This window comes from Bombina bombina, chromosome 1 (genome assembly GCF_027579735.1).
Source record: "Bombina bombina isolate aBomBom1 chromosome 1, aBomBom1.pri, whole genome shotgun sequence".
Lineage (NCBI taxonomy): Eukaryota > Metazoa > Chordata > Amphibia > Anura > Bombinatoridae > Bombina > Bombina bombina.
In genome coordinates, this window is record NC_069499.1 from 956,717,523 (window position 1) to 956,735,592 (window position 18,070).

At 36.0% G+C, this 18,070-nt stretch overlaps 1 protein-coding gene across 2 annotated transcripts in view; it reads left to right on the forward strand.

Moving 5' to 3' along the window:
* Positions 1–18,070, forward strand: part of GNAS (GNAS complex locus) — a 1,129,774-nt gene that overhangs the window by 506,211 nt on the left and 605,493 nt on the right. Inside the window, exon 1 of one of the 2 annotated variants that reach the window (XM_053705108.1) lies at positions 7,125–8,818. The exons of the other annotated variant lie outside the window; for it this stretch is intronic. Coding sequence (XP_053561083.1) covers positions 8,680–8,818 — 139 coding nt within the window. The 5' untranslated portion in view covers positions 7,125–8,679. Of the gene's footprint in view, positions 1–7,124; positions 8,819–18,070 lie in introns of those variants that run through there. 2 annotated transcript variants of the gene reach the window in all.

Genomic DNA, 18,070 nt, shown 5'->3' on the forward strand with positions numbered 1-18,070 from the left:
ATATATATATATATATATATATATATATATATATATATATATATACACACACACACAATTTTGAGCCCTTTCCAGTTAAATACCTTGAAACATGAAATATAATTTTTATTTAATTTTAATAATGTATAATGTGTTGTATTGTGTTCTTATAAAAATACTTTACAGTTCAAGTGTTGTTTGTATTTTTAAATAGATATTTTTATATAAATCCTTGTGTGTGTGTGTGCGTATATATATATATATATATATATATATAGATAGGTGTGTGTATATATATATATACAGTGTGTATATATATATATGTGTGTATATAGGTGTGTGTGTGTGTATGTATATGTATGTATATATATATATATATATATATATATATATATATATATATAAAACAAAGAATAATCAAATATATATATATATATATATATATATATATATATATATATATATATATAAAATAAAAAATGAAGTTAGCACAAACTAACCCGCCCGCCCACATTAAAAGTTTACTTTGAGTGCAGTTAGCAAGTGAAAGAAAAAGTTAGCACGCCACTTGCAATCTAGCCCTATTTGTTTCTATAAATTCCATTTTGAAAAAAAAAAAAAGCTTGTTGTTGCAATAATAATTTTGTAAGTGTAAATGCATCCTATGGGAATCTGGTTAACTAGCTGGATAATAAAGAATTTCACTTGGGGTTATTTAAGATAATAATTTAGTTAGGAGAATTCCCTGTGCTCTGTTTACCTGGCACAGCATAAGGCCACTTGGGATCTTATTTGTAATAAACAGGAGAATTTGTTCACAGATGTCTGTGGCATTGTCGTTAACCCACTTGCTAAATATGTGGATTAAAAAGTAGGAATTAACTATCTTGGTTTTGTGTATTATATAAATTAATTGATTGTTAGCTATACTCAGTTTGCAATTATTTTGGAGAAATAAAAAAAATGGTGCACAAAAAGTGAATTTTATTTATAAGGCTGCATATCTTTTGTAACAAATTAACCTATTACAATGGATTAGAATTCCCAAATAAAAACACTGCTGGGCGATTTTTCTAAACAAATTAATAATAATTATTAATAATAATAATTGAATAAGTTATTCAAATTAGTAAAATGTAGATTATAAAACAGGAAAATTGGGTTAAACAAATTAAAAATGATATGAAAAGAATTTGAGTATTTCACTTACCTTCATGGTAGCAAACTATAAGAGGTCAAATCAAAAGTAAAATATAAATTCTGTTTTATCATATATTGCTTAAGACTGACTAATGTATTTGATTGCAGTTTTTTTTCACTTGATGGGATAAAAAAATCAAAACTGAAATGTGCATGGGTGTATTTCAATTGAAAATAGACACATTTTTTGCTACATACTTATATTGGCAAACATGCTTGTAGTAAAAGCTATAATTTGTTTTCAGTGGCATATGTACATATGCTGTGAGTGCTCCATGCATCAGTATGCAAACCAGGGGTCAAACCCTACAAAAAAAAGTGTGGGAACTCACAAAGACTTTCACCTCCCTCACAATTAATATTCCTTTATATACACACTTACACTGTATTCATATGTATATAATTTATACACTTTGGTTAATGAAACCAAATTAAATCAGATGAAGGGTTGAATGTTTGCCTTTGGGCCTGAGAATCCTGCTCTGTCACAGAGTCTCATCCACTCTCTAAGGTGCAATAGTCATATTTCTGCTGAGGGGAGCTAAATAGCCTCAGAGCAAGCCACACAGAAATTTAATAACCATGTGTTACACACATTGCGGGGTGATCACACAGCAGGCTTGCATTTAGTGTATTTTGGGAAGTTTTACTGCCCATTACTAGAGGATCTCATTATCCCTCTAACCAGACTGTGCTCCAGCTCCTTCCACTAGCAGCAGCAGTGTTTACTGAAGTGTTTCTGTTCTCTGTCTAGAGGGAACTTGGTTCCTCCTCCAAAAATAGTGCAGGAACTATGTTCCCACTCGACTTGACCCCTCATGCAAACACCCCACCTCAGAGAGTCAGCAGCGGCTTGTATGACACCATTTGCACCACCGCAAGCTCTCTAAGCAGGCATGGTGTACATATAGCATAAATGTGTATGCCGTTGAAACAGTAAAAATGTATACTTGTAGTATTTTTGCTAATGGAAGTGTTTTTTTCCTGTGAACAGTGCTTTAACTTCCTTGTATTTTTCCTCGATTAGTATTCGCAGGGTTCGGCAAGTAATGATTCCTCGCATTTAATAGTCATCTGAGGAGCAACTCCTCTTTTTGTTTATGCTTTCATTTGATCTCTGACGCATACGATGTCACTATTCACCTAAGTACGGCTTTGGCTGCTTGTCACTTTTCACCTAAGTACGGCTTTGGCTGCTTCTCAAAATAAGAGTATGATCTAAGTGATTGTCATTAAGAGTTTTATAAGAATGCCATTCACCAATCAAGTGACGTAAATTAATGTTGTGATATGAGTAAAAAGTGAAAGTCCATTTAGATCTATGCCTTGATTTTTGTTTGGTATTGAATATAAGCGAGATTAGGGCATGGTCTGAGATAGTGATGGGGTCGATCTTGGGGTGTCTCTCATTTCTGGGCAGAGTGCCACAGAGACACGGAAAAGGTCAATACATTATAATATTACCCTCGATGGTGCCAGACATGTACAGTCTCTAGCTTCAGGATTTAATTCCCTCAATAAATCTTGAATCGCTAACGTTTTAAGATTATTGAATATCATGGTCTCTCTCTTAGTGTTGCTAGCTTACATTGTAAGTTTCTATGTATCATTGGGTTATGGAATCTATAAGCCGGTGTTTGTGGCGCTATATTAAAATCTCCCCCAATTACAATCAGAAGGTCAGAAAATTGCAAAAGTTGGTTTTGATAATGCGTCCTAAACTTTTTTGTGTATGTGGTCCATAGACCCCACTCAGTACCATTTGACAACCCTCTACTTCAATCTTCGCAATAATGTACCTGCCTTCCTGATGTATAACATACTGTTGTATAGAGTAGGTTAGGTGTTTCCTGAATAGAAGAGCAAACCCCTGCCCCTTTTTCGCCTCATAAGGGGTGAAAAGAATTTTCCCCACCCAGCCTTGCTTCAGTTTCTGGTGTTCGAGGGCATTAAAATGCGTTTCCTTGAGGATATGAATATCTGCTTTATTGGTGCATAAATATTTAAGGATTGCCCTCTTTATTGAGGAGGTAATCCCCCCCACATTTCATGCTCTTATTTTCATTTTATGTATTTATGTCCAGCAGTATTGTATTGATGTTATGGATAGAAGTGTTTGTAAAATGTTGTACAGACGGATGTAAGCAGCACAGATTATTATACCTGCCTTGCAAGATTCCCTGATAGGTGGGTTATTGAAGAGCAACTGGAGGAGTGGCACCTCAATGTGGTGTGCGTAGCGTAGATCTCACTCTATAAAACACTAAAACTAATGAAGATAAGTACAATGCTAAAGTTAAATTGTACAATAAACTAACACTTCAAACTTTATAACAAAAACAAAGGGCAAGATTCTTGGCTATATAGCCCCATCCACTCCTCCTTCCCTTTGAAAGGATATATAAGGATATGATGATAATAATAGACACTATGGATCTTCATATCTCTCCATTGATTTTATACTCCGTCCAGAGATATGTGCAAGTTAGAAGAAAGTCTTTAACCCTCTTCTTGGATTTCCTCTCCCTAGGTTGTGGTGCATTTTCTTTGTTCAGATAGAGCTGTATATGGTTGGATGTGTCTAAATATTGTGGTCCTTTTGGTGTCCGTATTCTTAGACAAGCTGGATTACGTAGAGCAAAAGATCTTCCTTTTTCCATAAGTTGCTTACAGCAAAGTAAAAACTCTGGTGGTGAGCTATGGTGTATTTGTTTTTTACTGTGCAACAAGAATGGCAGTATAATTAAAGGGATACTAAACCCACATTTTTTCTTTCATGATTTAGATAGAACATGTGATTTTAGTCAACTTTCTAATTTATTCCTATTATCAATTTTTCTTCATTCTCTTGCTATATTTATTTGATAAAGCAGGAATATAAACTTAAGAGCCAGCCCATTTGTGGTTCAGCACCTGGGTAGCGCTTGCTGATTGGTTTGCTACATTTAGCAACCAATCAGCAGGAGCTACCCATGTTCTGAACCAAAAATGGGCCGGCTCTTAAGTTTAGATTTTTGCTTTTTCAAATAAAGATATCAAGGGAATGAAGAAAAAATGCTAATTGGAGTACATTAGAAAGTTGCTTAAAATCGCATGTTCTATCTGAATCATGAAAGAAAAACATTGGGGTAGATTTACTCATATCTTGATGGTTTTGTAGCACAACGGTTTAATTGCACACCTATAAGCAAAACTACACACTATTAAAAGGTATCAATCAACCAATAGGCCCTTCAACCTGTGATTCATTTTCTAAAGCCCCAAAATAATAATTTTGTTTGTTCCCCCACTGGGGTGTAATTTCTTCTGAACATTGTTTACAGAACTTTTCTATAACCGGTACTTACGTATTAAAATATTCAATATAAGTAGGGATACAACAGGCAAAAAGTAAATGGGTTATCTGTAAATAGTTTAATGAACTCCAGCAGGTAAAATGGATCATTATGAACGCAAAAAAGGAGAGAGAAAAAAAAATCACAGTACATTGTTCCTTTAAGAATAAGGTTGTACGCAAAAGCAAATAAATTGCTTATGGTTAGAATAGCATAATATAAATCAGGGTTCTTCAAACTATTGGTGAAGTCCCAGTTATTTTTTTTTTCTTCTGTATCTGCCCTCTCTTTCCTACTTTCTGGCTCCCTCGTCAAGCACTAGACAGGTGTTTCCACACATTTATTTAAAATAAAAAATGAAGCCATTTGCCTATGCTAAATGAAAGTTAAAATACTTATAGAGCCGCTTCAGGACAATGGGGTTTGATCTGAGGTCTGATGTAGGTATGGAGCTGACAAAAGAGCCTGGCATCTCATGTGAGGTCTGATGTGGGTTTTGGGCTAACAGAGCGGCGGCCGTAAGGTCAGAGTTCTTATCAGATGAGGGTATGTGGCCAACAAAGAAGCTGCTGTGCTAAGGACCTGATCTGGTGTGGGCAAGTAGTTAACAAATGAGCTGCAGGGTCAGGAGACGGATCTTATTTTTGCTTTTTATTTATTTTGTTAATTATTTATCAAAAGTAATTTAAAATAGGCTGGTATGTCAAGTCATATCATAGTATTATTTTGGCACATTGCTGTAAACATTTGCCATTGGTAGTATTAATGTCAACCCAATCTTAGTTGATTTTGGAGACCTTTGAAACACCCTAGCCTCAGAATCTCTTTAAAGTAGGGTAACAAGGATGGGAAGACAAAATGGCTCAACAATGAAGGAGTTTCTGGGAAGGGTTTATGTTGAATTTATAAATGGGACATAAACATGCAAAAAGAAATTGCTCTTATATGTTAGAGAATTTTAATATTGCACTATTGCTTGCACATAACTGTGTGTTAACCCCTGCCCTTTAAACTGATTAAACTCATACATTTTGCTAGGGTTGCACCGATACTAGTATCGGTACCGATACCAAGTATTTGCATGAGTACTTGTACTCGTGCAAATGTACCGATACTTAAACCGATACCTCCACTTCCTACCCATATGCTATCTTGTGGTGTTTTTTTCAAACTGCATGTTCCCATTTCATTTTAAACTGGAGTGGAGACTAAACTAAAAATTGTTTACTACTGTTCTGCCAATACAAATTGCTGTTATTTGTATTATTGTAGGAGAGATCACTGTACCTCATTCAGACAAACCCCTGAAGTACTGGGCAGTTAATAAACAGATTTCCAGCTCTGGCTAACATGGCCCAAAATATCTTTCTGCCCCATGCAGTAGTGTGGAAAGTGAAAGACTGTTCAACTTAGTCGAACCTCCATACAAATGTCAGATTGATGTTATACAACAGCCCTACAACCCAATTGCATCACCCCTTTAAATTTAATATTTTATTGTAATATTTTTTATTTATAAACATGTTTAGTGAACTTTGTGACAAATAAAACTGTTTTATTATTTCATAATGTCTTTTGAATTACAGTCCTCTATAATTATAAAGAAGGAATCTTAAATAATTATTATTATTACTGTATTGTGCTTGGTAAAATGTCACATGACATTAAAAAAAAAAAAGTATCGGTAATTGGTATCGGCGAGTATTTGAAAACAAGTATCGGTACTTGTACTTGGTCATAAAAAAATGGTATCAGTGCAACACAACATGCAGGTCAATGACAAGTGAGTGGAGCCAGTAATCACCAGATAGCCCCCACTAGTGCATTGCTGCTGAGGATATGTCTATGTGCTTTTCAGCCAATGGATAACAAGAGAGTAAAGTAAATTTTATATTGGAAGTGAATTTAAAAGTTACATGCGCTTTCTAAATAACAAAATTTAATTTTGAGTTTCATGTCCCTTTTGCTGTAAATTCTACTATAAGGAGGGGTCATCAAACTGAGCTGGAAAGTATTCTATATATATAAAAAAGCAATTGTGGTAAAAACCCAAACTTTTTTTTTTTTGGGGGGGGGGGGGGAAGAGAAGAGAGTGAGTAGTTCAGGAGTGTATGAATAAGGTATCATAGATCACTCTGGACTGAGTGACAATGCAGCTAACCTGGCTCAAATACCATGCAACCTGCTTCTCAGTACAATTTGATAGCAAGCTATAAAAGACATACAGTCAGCATGGAATATAAATTGGTGTAAATGCTACAAGGCAGTAAAATAATTATAGGAACATTGTCAGTCCTGCATAAGATATTTATAAAATAAAAACGTTTAAGGTTGAAATCATTTACCAAAAATAACGCTAATCCACCTCTGGTAACTTTACCTTGAAATACATTTAGAGTGCAATAGAAAACATGTTCTTTCTTAACACGTTTCTGTCTGTACTGACTGTTTAGGTTATTGAGGCACTCATGCCAGTAAAGGGTCTTTATGGGCTATAATAAGATCACTATGTTTATGTATATTCTTTCTGCAGTTTAAAGAAGGCGCCGGGTGGTTGCATATCTTGACGTCTGGGCATCATGTGAATGCTTTTTTAGTTCCCATAGTGCAGTTTGAGCTGTTTGCCCCACCCCATCTCTCAAACCTCAATCCCAACCCGTGAGAAATGCAAGACAGAATAGCAAAATATTGCACAAAATCCAGCAGGGAGGCCATTGCCACAGATCAATAAGCCCCCTTTATCCTTGGGATTGGGACATCCCACCCACGATCCCCCCTTCTGGAATACTACAAAAAGGGGGGATCCCCACTTCCCCTTCTAAGGGGGGAGGACAAGTCATTTGAAGAAAAAAAAAATCCTACATCCAGGGGAAAGGGGGATCCGAGAGAAAAAAAGGAAGATTTGGGAATCAAATGTGAAGAAAACGGAGACATCTGGAGGAAAAATAGGAGGACAAATAAGAGGAATCTGCAGGAATAACCACCCTAATAACCAGGATTATTACCCTATTAACAAGGACGTGCAACCGGGGATTAAAAGGACTGGACACGGGATTTCGGGCCTGGATTCTGTGCCAGCTATTCCTCCTACGAATCGGATGTTTATTTCCCTTCTCTAATTATTATTTTTAATTCCTATTTTTGCATAGCTGGGGTGCGGTTTTTTTCTTTTTCTTTTATGCTGCACGATTAATATAATTCAAACAGAAGAGCTATCTAAAACATTATATAGCGAATATGATTGTGTTTATAGCAACAACTGTTTAAGGAGCTTTAAAGCATACATTTAAATATACCTTTATTGATATATTTTAAATCAGAATTATGGTGATAGGGAAAGCTCCACAATATCCATAAATATACTTTATATTTATTTTGTACCTTCTTCCTCCCTCATTGTAAAAAATTATATATATATTTTAAGAGATAAAGGGGGAGGAATTATAAGAGGGCGACCATTTTAAGACCGGAAAAGGTAGAGAGGGGAGGCACCCATACATATAAATAAATATATTTATTGTTACAATACAATATTACTTTATGGGGGTTAATGTAATTTTTAAGGCGAAATCCCATGTTTTTGTTTCATAAGGGATAGGCCTATGACCCCCCCCCCAAAAAAAAATACCATATTTAATTACTTAATTATTCCTAATTAATTACCCTCTGACTTTAATCAGCAGCAGTTTTGTGTACTATATGTGTAAAATTCCCCACGGGGTAAGGTATTTCTGATACCATTGATTTTATTATTATTTTTTCTTGTCCAATTAATCCGGATTCAGTTCCGGCACAAGGGTTATTTGTATTTTGAAACCTGCGTGTAATTCTCTTTTTTTTTTTTTTAATCACGTTTTTTTCCTCCTCCCGGTGTTTTTTTTTTTTTTTATTTTAAATTTTATGAAAAACAAGGAACATTGCGGCCTAGTTGTTTGTGTTAAAGCCTCCATCCTCTGCGGGCTTTCCTGGCCGCGCGAAGGGTTTTGAGTGGATAGAATTTGGCATATAACTCTGCGGTTATTACTATTTTTTTTGGTGTCTGTTTCGGAGCCCGGTTGGTGAGACTCGATAGCAGCCGAGGGAGGCGTAGAGGAAGAGGGCAGGGCCAGGAGTTAAAAAAGGAGGTCGGCTGGCTGAGAAGGAGGCAACGGGGAGGAGGAGGACGATGGGGTGCCTGGGGAACAGCAAGACCGAGGACCAGCGGAATGAGGAGAAGGCCCAGCGGGAGGCTAACAAAAAGATTGAGAAGCAGCTGCAGAAGGACAAACAGGTGTACCGGGCCACTCACAGGCTGCTTCTTTTGGGTAAGGAGGTGTGAGAGTCCCGGCCTGAGGCCTGCGGCACTGGGGGCAGGGTGGGGCCGCCTGGGAGTGGTGGAGAGGGGGGAGGGAGGTAACCGGGCCTCGCTGTCAGGAGGCTGCGACCCTTCCCACAGTTTCTATGTCCTCACCCACAGAAAACACTTCCACGTCCTAATATATATATATATATCTCAATCAGCACGTCAGCCTCCCACTATATCCAGTGTCCCACCTATCATATACTTAAACTTCTTAAAACGTACTAGTCTCAGTCTTTCATACTCACCATAAAAGCTTTTGGGCAGCTCAAACTCCTGTCTATGCCTGGTTTGGAGTCCCTTCTTTATCTAGACTCTTTCCCTATAATCCCATATCATTTCCTCATAATCCTATAATTCCCTTTCCTGCTGTGTACCAACGCATCCAGCATTATCTGTTATAAACCTATGTTAGTGAATTATCTCTTCCATAATCCATTTTAATTTATCCTATTTAATTAACCCCATTGTCTGTATTAGAGATGCAAAGGGTCCAAAACAATACTACATATAAATAAGCCCCCTTTATTATTGGGATTGGAACCATCATGCCATTAAATTAATGCTTATTTGCTAACTTACACTTTGTGATCCTAATAACATTTATTATCTGTTATTTGCAATGCACCAACATGTATAATGGGTACAATACTAAACAGAACACAAGAGCAGTATTAGAATGCTCGGTTTGCCATCATAAGGAAGTTCTTGAAAATGTGCATGTTTGTCTATATTTTTCCATTCTAACATGAGTACTTTCCACCTAAATGTCTTGACTTTTAATTGATATGGGTCCTTTTCATGTTATTTTCACACTGTTGGCATAGGGGCTAATATATGTTTATTTTGAGTGGTGGATTCTAGTATGTTTGCCTTGTGTACATTGACAAAAAAAAATATGAGAGGAAGTGTGTTTAAAAACACTTGGGTGTTATAGCTCCAATATTTCCACCACTGCCCCTGATTATTTAGATTGTACACACAACTGATTATTTAGATTGTACACACAACTGTATGTTGTCAAACATTTTTTTTTAAGTTTAGGAGTCATGGAGAATTGTTTTTTTTTTTTTTTTTTTTTGCAGCATTTATGTTTATTTGAAAAAGAAGGCATCTGAGCTAAGGAGCCAGCCATTTTTTTTGTTTAGAACCCTGGACTGTACTTTGTTTATTGGTTGGTGAATTTATCCACCAATCAGCAAGAACAACCCAGGTTGTTCACCAAAAATGGGCCGACATCTAAACTTACATTCTTGCTTTTCAAATAAAGGTTCCAAGAGAATGAAGACAATTTGATAATAGGAGTAAATTAGAAAGTTGCTTAAAATGCATGCTCTATCTGAATCACAAAAGAAAAAAATTGGGTTCAGTGTCCCTTGAAATGCATGAATTGATAAATGTATAATTGGAGGAGAATCAAACTATATCTTTAAATACAGGTTTCTTTTAAAAGGGACAGTCTATTCCAGAATTGTTGTTTAAAAAGATAGATAATCCCTTTATTACACATTCCACAGTTTTGCACAGCCAGCATGGTTATATTAATATACTTTTTACCTCTGTGTTTACCTTGTATCTAAGCCTCTTCTGACAGCCCCCTTATCACATGACTGTTGGCTTGCATTTTAGCCAATTAGTGCTGTGTCATGCACAACTCCACGGGAGAGAGCACAGTTATCTTTATGGCTCACATGAATTAGCAGTCTCTCTTGAAAAGCAAATAAAAAAGCATGTGATAAGAGGCTGTCTGTGGTGGTTGGGGAATGGGTAGTAAAGGCGTTATCTATCTTTTTAAACAATAACAATTTTGGTGCCTCTGTCTCTTTTTAATACATTTTTAATTTATCAACAAAACCTTAGATTTTTATATTCTCTTGTTTCTACTTTTTTAGATAGGTGATAGGGTTCTTCTCCAATCATGTGGCTGAGGTTGAGGCACCCCATCAGGTAACTCATTCTCAGTGGGCATTGGAGATGTCACTTTTGATGTTTCCAGCTGAGTGAAATCGCTTGGCTGTGTCAGTTTCTGAGCTCCCCTCTGCATGTAAATCATCTGCTTCCACAAAGAGTTGTCATATACTTCCTTTATTATTTTTAATTCATATACTATAAAATAAATGTTTTGATATAGCGTCTGATAGGGAAGAGGGTTGAGAATGTGAGAAGTCATTGTATTGGTGAATAAGTGGATGAACCTATTGTTGTAGCCAATAGTTTAAAAGATCAGATCTTTCCCTCTTCCGCTTATAAACATAGAAAGTATTTTGTTGTTGTTATGATATAAGGACACTAAATACATTTCATGCACCTTCCTCTAATCGTAAGTGCTGCCATTGTAGAACCTAGGATACACTGCAGGTATCTGAGGGAAAGTTGCCTCACATGTGCAAAAACAACTCAGCAATGTAATGTATTGAAAAATAGATTTCAAAATGGTGGCACCCATGACTAGAGGGAGGCGGGGAATAACCTAACCTGCTTATTAAATATAGTGTTCACTAACCTGCTTATTAAATATAGTGTTCAAGTTCCATTTTTTAAATCTGTTGATGCTTGCTTATCCACTCACATTGCCATAATAAACACACACATGCCATATCTAGTACCATAACACAAAGTGGCACTTTGTTAATCATGAGACTTGCTAGCACCAGTGGACAGACCATGTGTTCCTAATTAACAGTAAGGCCCAAGGACATACACAAGCTGTTTTAATGCCCCTTTAACCTGAGTTGTAGCCAGGGAAGTACATGTAGCTCTATATTCTCTCAAGACCCTTGTTGGATCTGTTTTGTGTGTGTTTAAAGGGAAGACCCTTACATCATAATAGACCTTGCACTTTTGTTTTGAGCACAGCAGTTAAACGTCAAAAATATGCATTTGTATATACTGTTTTGTTTTTGCTGGGGAAATGTTTCTAAAAATGAAATGAATAGTATTGGATGTGTGCTTCTTACTAGATGTGCAAATATTCTTAATTTGTTATTAAACAAATCCAGAAAATAGTGTCGTGCAGCAATTCTTTCTAGCTCCAGGTTTATTAGGAAAAAAATGCAAAACACAGATATCTGTACACAAATATCTCTGTGTTTTTCCTAATTTGGTGCAAGAAAAAGCTGAATACCATACAACCCACCCATTTTTGTTATTAGTTTACAGGGACAGTAGTCTACTTTTTTTTTTTTTTTTTTCCCTCCTTGTTTAAAAAGATAATGTCCTTACTATACACATTCCCCATCTTTGCATTAACAACATTGTTATATTAATATACTTTATAACCTCTAAGATTGCCTGTTTCTAAGCCCCTGCAGGCCGCCTCTTATCTCAGTGCCCTTTTACAATCTAGCACACAGTCAGACAGTGCTAGTTCATGTGTGCCATACACATAACATTGTGCTAACTACCATGGAGAATGGTAATGGTTATGCATGAACCAGCACTAATTGGCTTAAATGCAAGATTGTTAAAACCACTAAGATCAGGGACAGTCTGCAGACGCTTAAAGGGACAGTCAACACCAGAATTTTTGTTGTTTTAAAATATAGATAATCCCTTTATTACCCATTCCCCAGTTTTGCATAACCAACAGTTATATTAATACACTTTTTACCTCTGTGATTAACTTGTATCTAACCATCTTCTGACAGCCCCCTGATCACATGATATTTTTTTTTTTAATCTATTGACTTTCATTTTAGCCAATAAGTGCAGTGTCTGCCACAATCCATGGGCGTGATCACAATGTTATCTATATGGTTTACATGAACTAGCTCTCCCCTGTTGTAAAAAGCAAATAAAAAAAGCATGTGATAAGAGGCGGCCTTCAAGGGCTTAGAAATTATCATATGAGCCTTCCTAGGTTTAGCTTTCAACTAAGAATACCAAGAGAACAAAGCAAAATTGGAAAATTGTTTAACCCCTTAACGACCGAGGACGTACCAGGAACGTCCTACAAAAAAATACTCTTAATGACCAAGGACGTTCCTGGCACGTCCTCTGGTGTTTCAAGCGGTGGAAGTGATCCTGTTTGCTTCCAGCTGCTTTTATGGTATTGCAGTGATGCCTCGATATTGAGGCATCCTGCAATACCGTTTTTTACAAACCGATGCAGAGAGAGTCGCTCTGTGGCCCTCTCTGCACCGATAGCGATGGTGCCGTTAGTTGGTGGGTGGGAGCATTAGCAGGGAGGCGGGTGGGCGGCCCATCCCTACCCGGCATCCGGTTCCTGAATGTGCGAATGGGCCTGCGTGGGGCAAGTGCAGCAACCACTGGCACCAATGGGAAGGAGGGAGAGGAAAAAAAATAAAGATCGTAGGATCTGGGAGGGGGAGGTAGGTTTTGAGGGGGGCAGCTACACTACGGAAAAATTATATTTAAAGAAAAAATAAAATAAAACTTTTTTTTTTGGGGGGGGGGGGGGGGCAAAATGAGTACTGGCAGACAGCTGCCAGTACCCAAGATGGTGGCAAATAGGTAACGGGGGGAAGGTTAGAGAGCTGTTTGGGGAAGATCAGGGAGGTTGGGGGGCTAAGGGGGGTCCATCAGAGCTACATAATTATTTAAAAAAAAAAAAGCCTTATTTTAGTACTGGCAGAGCTGTTTGGGAGGGATCAGGGGGTGTGATGTGTCAGGTGGGAGGCTGATCTCTACACTAAAGCTAAAATGAACCCTGCAAGCTACCTAATTAACTTCTTCACTGCTGGGCATAGTACACGTGTGGTGCGCAGTGGCATTCAGCGGCCTAATTACCAAAAATCAACACCAAAGCCATATATTTCTATTTCTGAAGAAAGGGGATCCCAGAGAAGCATTTACAACCATTTATTCCATAATTGCACAAGCTGTTTGTAAATAATATCAGTGAGAAACCTAAAGTTTGTGAAAGTGTGTTTTTTTTTTTTTTTTTTTGTTTGTTTGGTTTTTGTTGTTGTTTTTTAAATTTTATTTGATCGCATTTGGCGGTGAAATGGTGGCATAAAATATACCAAAATGGGCCTTGATCAATACTTTGTATTGTCTACTAAAAAAAATAATATATATATATATATATATATATATATATATATATATATATATATATATATATATATATATATATATGTATATGTGTGTGTGTGTGTGTACATGTACATGTCAAGGGATATTCGGGGATTCCAGTCAGTTTTACAATGTAACGCTAATTTTGAAAAAAGATGGTTTGGAAATAGCAAAGTGCTACTTGTATTTATTGTCCTATAACTTGCATAGAACATGTAAACATTGGGTATTTCTAAACTCAATACAAAATTTAGAAACTATTTAGCATAGGATTTTTTTTTGTTGTAGATGTGTAACAGATTTTGGGGGTCAAAGTTAGAAAAAGTGTGTGTTTTTATTAAAAAAAAAAAAAATTATTATAAGATATGATGAAAATAATGGTATCTTTAGAAAGTCCATTTAATGGCGAGAAAAACAGTATATAATGTGTGGGTACAGTAAATGAGTAAGAGGAAAATTACAGCTAAACACAAAAATAGCTTTGGTCCCTTGGACGGTGAACAAATGGAAAAGTGATGTGGTCAAGAAGGGGTTAAAATTACATGCCCTATTTGAAACAGGAAAGTTTTGTTTTTTTTTTTGTTTTTTTTTTGACTTGACTGTCCCTTTTTAAATACAGGTTATCATAGGGGTAAAAAGTATATTAATATAAGTGTTGGTGATGCTAAACTGGGCAATGGATAATAAAGGGATTATCTCTTTTTAAACAATAACAATTTAAGTAGATTGTCCCTTTTTAAAAATGAATCCTGAAAGTTGGAACATCTACTAATTTTCACTGGTCAATAAGCACAACACCTACAGCTTTGATGGAGAGAGACATACATGTGCAGGTTTAACCCCTTCCTACAAAGTACCAATGTAAACAAATATTTAAAAATTCACGCGATTATTCATGCAATTGCGTGATTTCAATGTTGGGATCGGGTCAGGGGGGAGTGCCTATGACACCCTTCAGGCCGCGATCCCATTTAGGAAGCGACTATGGCCTCAGGACGGTCAAATGACTAGGACATTCCATGGCTTCCTAACGGCGCTAAAGACCAGCGCAGTTACAATGGCATGGAACAACCTAACGGCGGGAAGGGGTTAGGGGACCGTAAACACTTTAAGATTGTAATATAAACTGTTTCATTATGCATAGTAAAAAAAAAAAAAACACTTTGATTTCATTAATTTTACCCTCTTTTCTGTAATTCTGAACATTTTTTTTTTTTTTTTTTTAGTTCTGAGAATTGTAAGTGCACACTGCAGAATCAGCAAGCCTAACTCTGCTACATATCTGTCCCAAATTGGATTCAGCAGAGATGGGGCAGCAAAGTGTAAAACGGTAGAGCTTTTCTTAACAAATGGCCATGGCTAGCTTGGTATACTCCAGTTACAAGCCTAGATTGGATTCTCGGAATAAGGCATGTGGTATGCAAACAACTTTCTAATTTACTCCTATTATCTAATTTGTTCTCTTGATTTTCTTCGCTGAAAAGCATATCTAGATAGGCTCAGTAGCTGCTGATTCATTGCTGCACTTAGAAGCCTCATGTGATTGGCTCACCCATGTGCATTGCTTTTTCTTCAACTAAGGATATCTAAAAAATGAAGCAAAATTAATAATAGAAGTAAATTGGATTGTTTTTTAAATTTGCATTCTCTTTCTGAATCATGAAAGAACATTTTTGGGTTTAGTGCCCCTTTGACTTTATAAATACAGTATTTTCTGCTTTGCTCTTCTGGAAAAATCAAAGGGTATTTCCCCTTCAATGGGCATTATATTGTGTTCACCCTATCTACTGTATTACTATGTATGGCGGAGTGGTGCTAGCATTAATTCAACATACAAAAAAGACCATTGGAACGAAGTTCCACAAAAAGTAATGCTATCTTAGCACTCTATGCCCAGACTAATATATAAATAGGGACTTAGACTAAATAAAATATAACTTTTATTATTGCTGTTAAAAGATGCGATACAACACACAAATTAAAATCCCTATCAGAAATTCCACTACTATTATACTAGTGTATCTTAATTATTGAGTAATGTTTAGGGACACTATGGTTATTAGTTGGCTCTGCCGTATAATAGTTCCTATATTTATATTTTTTAAAACACAATCCTGGTATGTTGGTAATCCAGAATCTGATTAATATCAACTATTCAATATTCTCGTTGTGGTTGTTGATGGGAAGTTAGTATTCACTTATGTTCAAATAATAATTTAATAGTTATATGGTGCTCTCCTTTACATAAAAGCCAATAATTTGGCTATCATATCATGTGGATTAATAAGGTCTATGCGGCTTTTAGTTACAATATTGAGTTGGTTCTAAAACCTATACAAATCAATATGAAATTGTCTATTTTATTATACCTCCCTTAAGTGATTCCTGATATTTATTATTTCATGCTCTCTCTTTTTGGCTGAATAATGATGATAGTCTTCTCGTTGAAATTTTATGTTAATATCTCCACTTTCACTTTAAAGGGACACTAAACCCAATTTTTTTTTCTTTCATGATTCAGCATGCAACTTTGAGCAACTTTTTAATTTACTCCTATTAATTTTTCTTCTTTCTCTTGCTATCTTTATTTAAAAAGCAGGAATGTGATGCATTAGGAGCTGGCCCATTTTTGGTTGAGAACCTGGGTTATGATTGCTTACTGGTGGGTAAATGTAAGCCTCCAATAAACCAGCGCTATCCATGGTGCTGAACCTAAAATGGGTTGGCTGCTAAGATTTACAATCCTGCTTTTAAAGTAAAGATAGCAAGAGAATGAAGAAAATTTGATATAAGGAGTAAATTAGAAAATTGCTTAAAATGTCATGCTCTCTCTGAATCCTGAAAGGAAAAAATGTGGTTTCAGTGTCCCTTTAAGTTGTGAGATATTATTAGCTAGTATTCTCTCCCAACTTTTCGTTACTTATAAGTCCTTTATAATTTTTTTAAAAAAATGTACAAATTTAATAGCTTGGACTTCTTCTCTCTCAACCTTCGTTGTTTATAGGTCCTTTCCAATTGTTATAAATATACAGATCGATAGCTTGGACTTATATATAAGGTATGAATTAACAAGATTTGTATAGCTTTTATTTGCATCAAATGTTTGACTCGTAAGTGAATATACATAGAGTTTATTCTATGAATAAACTATGCATATTCACTTACGAGTCATCAAACATCATTTGATGCAAATACATATTATATATGATAGCCAATTAATCCACATAATAGCCAAATTATTGGCTTTTATGAAAATTAAGGAGAGCACCATATAATAACTATTACATTATTATTTGAACATAAGTGAATACTAACTTCCATCAACAACCACAATGTGAATATTGAATAGATGACATTAATCAGATTCTGGTTTACTAGCATACCAGGATTGTGTTTTAAAAAATATAAATATAGGAACTATTAAAGGGACACTGAACCCACATTTTTTCCTTTGTGATTAAGATAGAGCATGAAATTTTAAGCAACTTTCTAATTTACTCCTATTATCAAATTTTCTTTGTTCTCTTGCTATGTTTATTTGAAATAGAAGGCATCTAAGCTATTTGTTTAGTTGAGGACCCTGGAAAGCACATATCCACCAATCGGCAAGAACAACCCAGGTTGTTCACCAAAAATGGGCCGGCATTAAACTTATATTCTTGCATTTCAAATAAAGATACCAAGAGAATGAAGAACATTTGATAATAGGAGTAAATTAGAAAGTTGCTTAAAATTGCATGCTTTATCTGAACCACAAAAGAGAAAATTTGGGTTCAGTGTCCCTTTTAAGAGACACTAGTATAATAGTAGTGGAATTTCTGATAGGGATTTTAATTTGTGTGTTGTATCGCATCTTTTAACTGCAATAATAAAAGTTATATTTATTTAGTCTAAATCCCAACTTATATATTAGTCTGGGCATAGAGTGCTAAGATAGCATTACTTTTTGTGGAACTTCGTTCCAATGGTCTTTTTTGTATGTTTTCTAAGGGCTAGATTTATCAACGCTGAGGCGTACAGGGGCGCTTATACGCGCCCCTGTACGCCTCAGCTCGCCTGTGGCGGGGCGAAATTACCCACAGGTAATTAACATTGCACACGAGCGCAATTTTGCGCTCGCGTGCAATCCCGCCCCCTGCCCGCGCACAGCCAATCACGCGCGGGCAGGAGCTGTCAATCT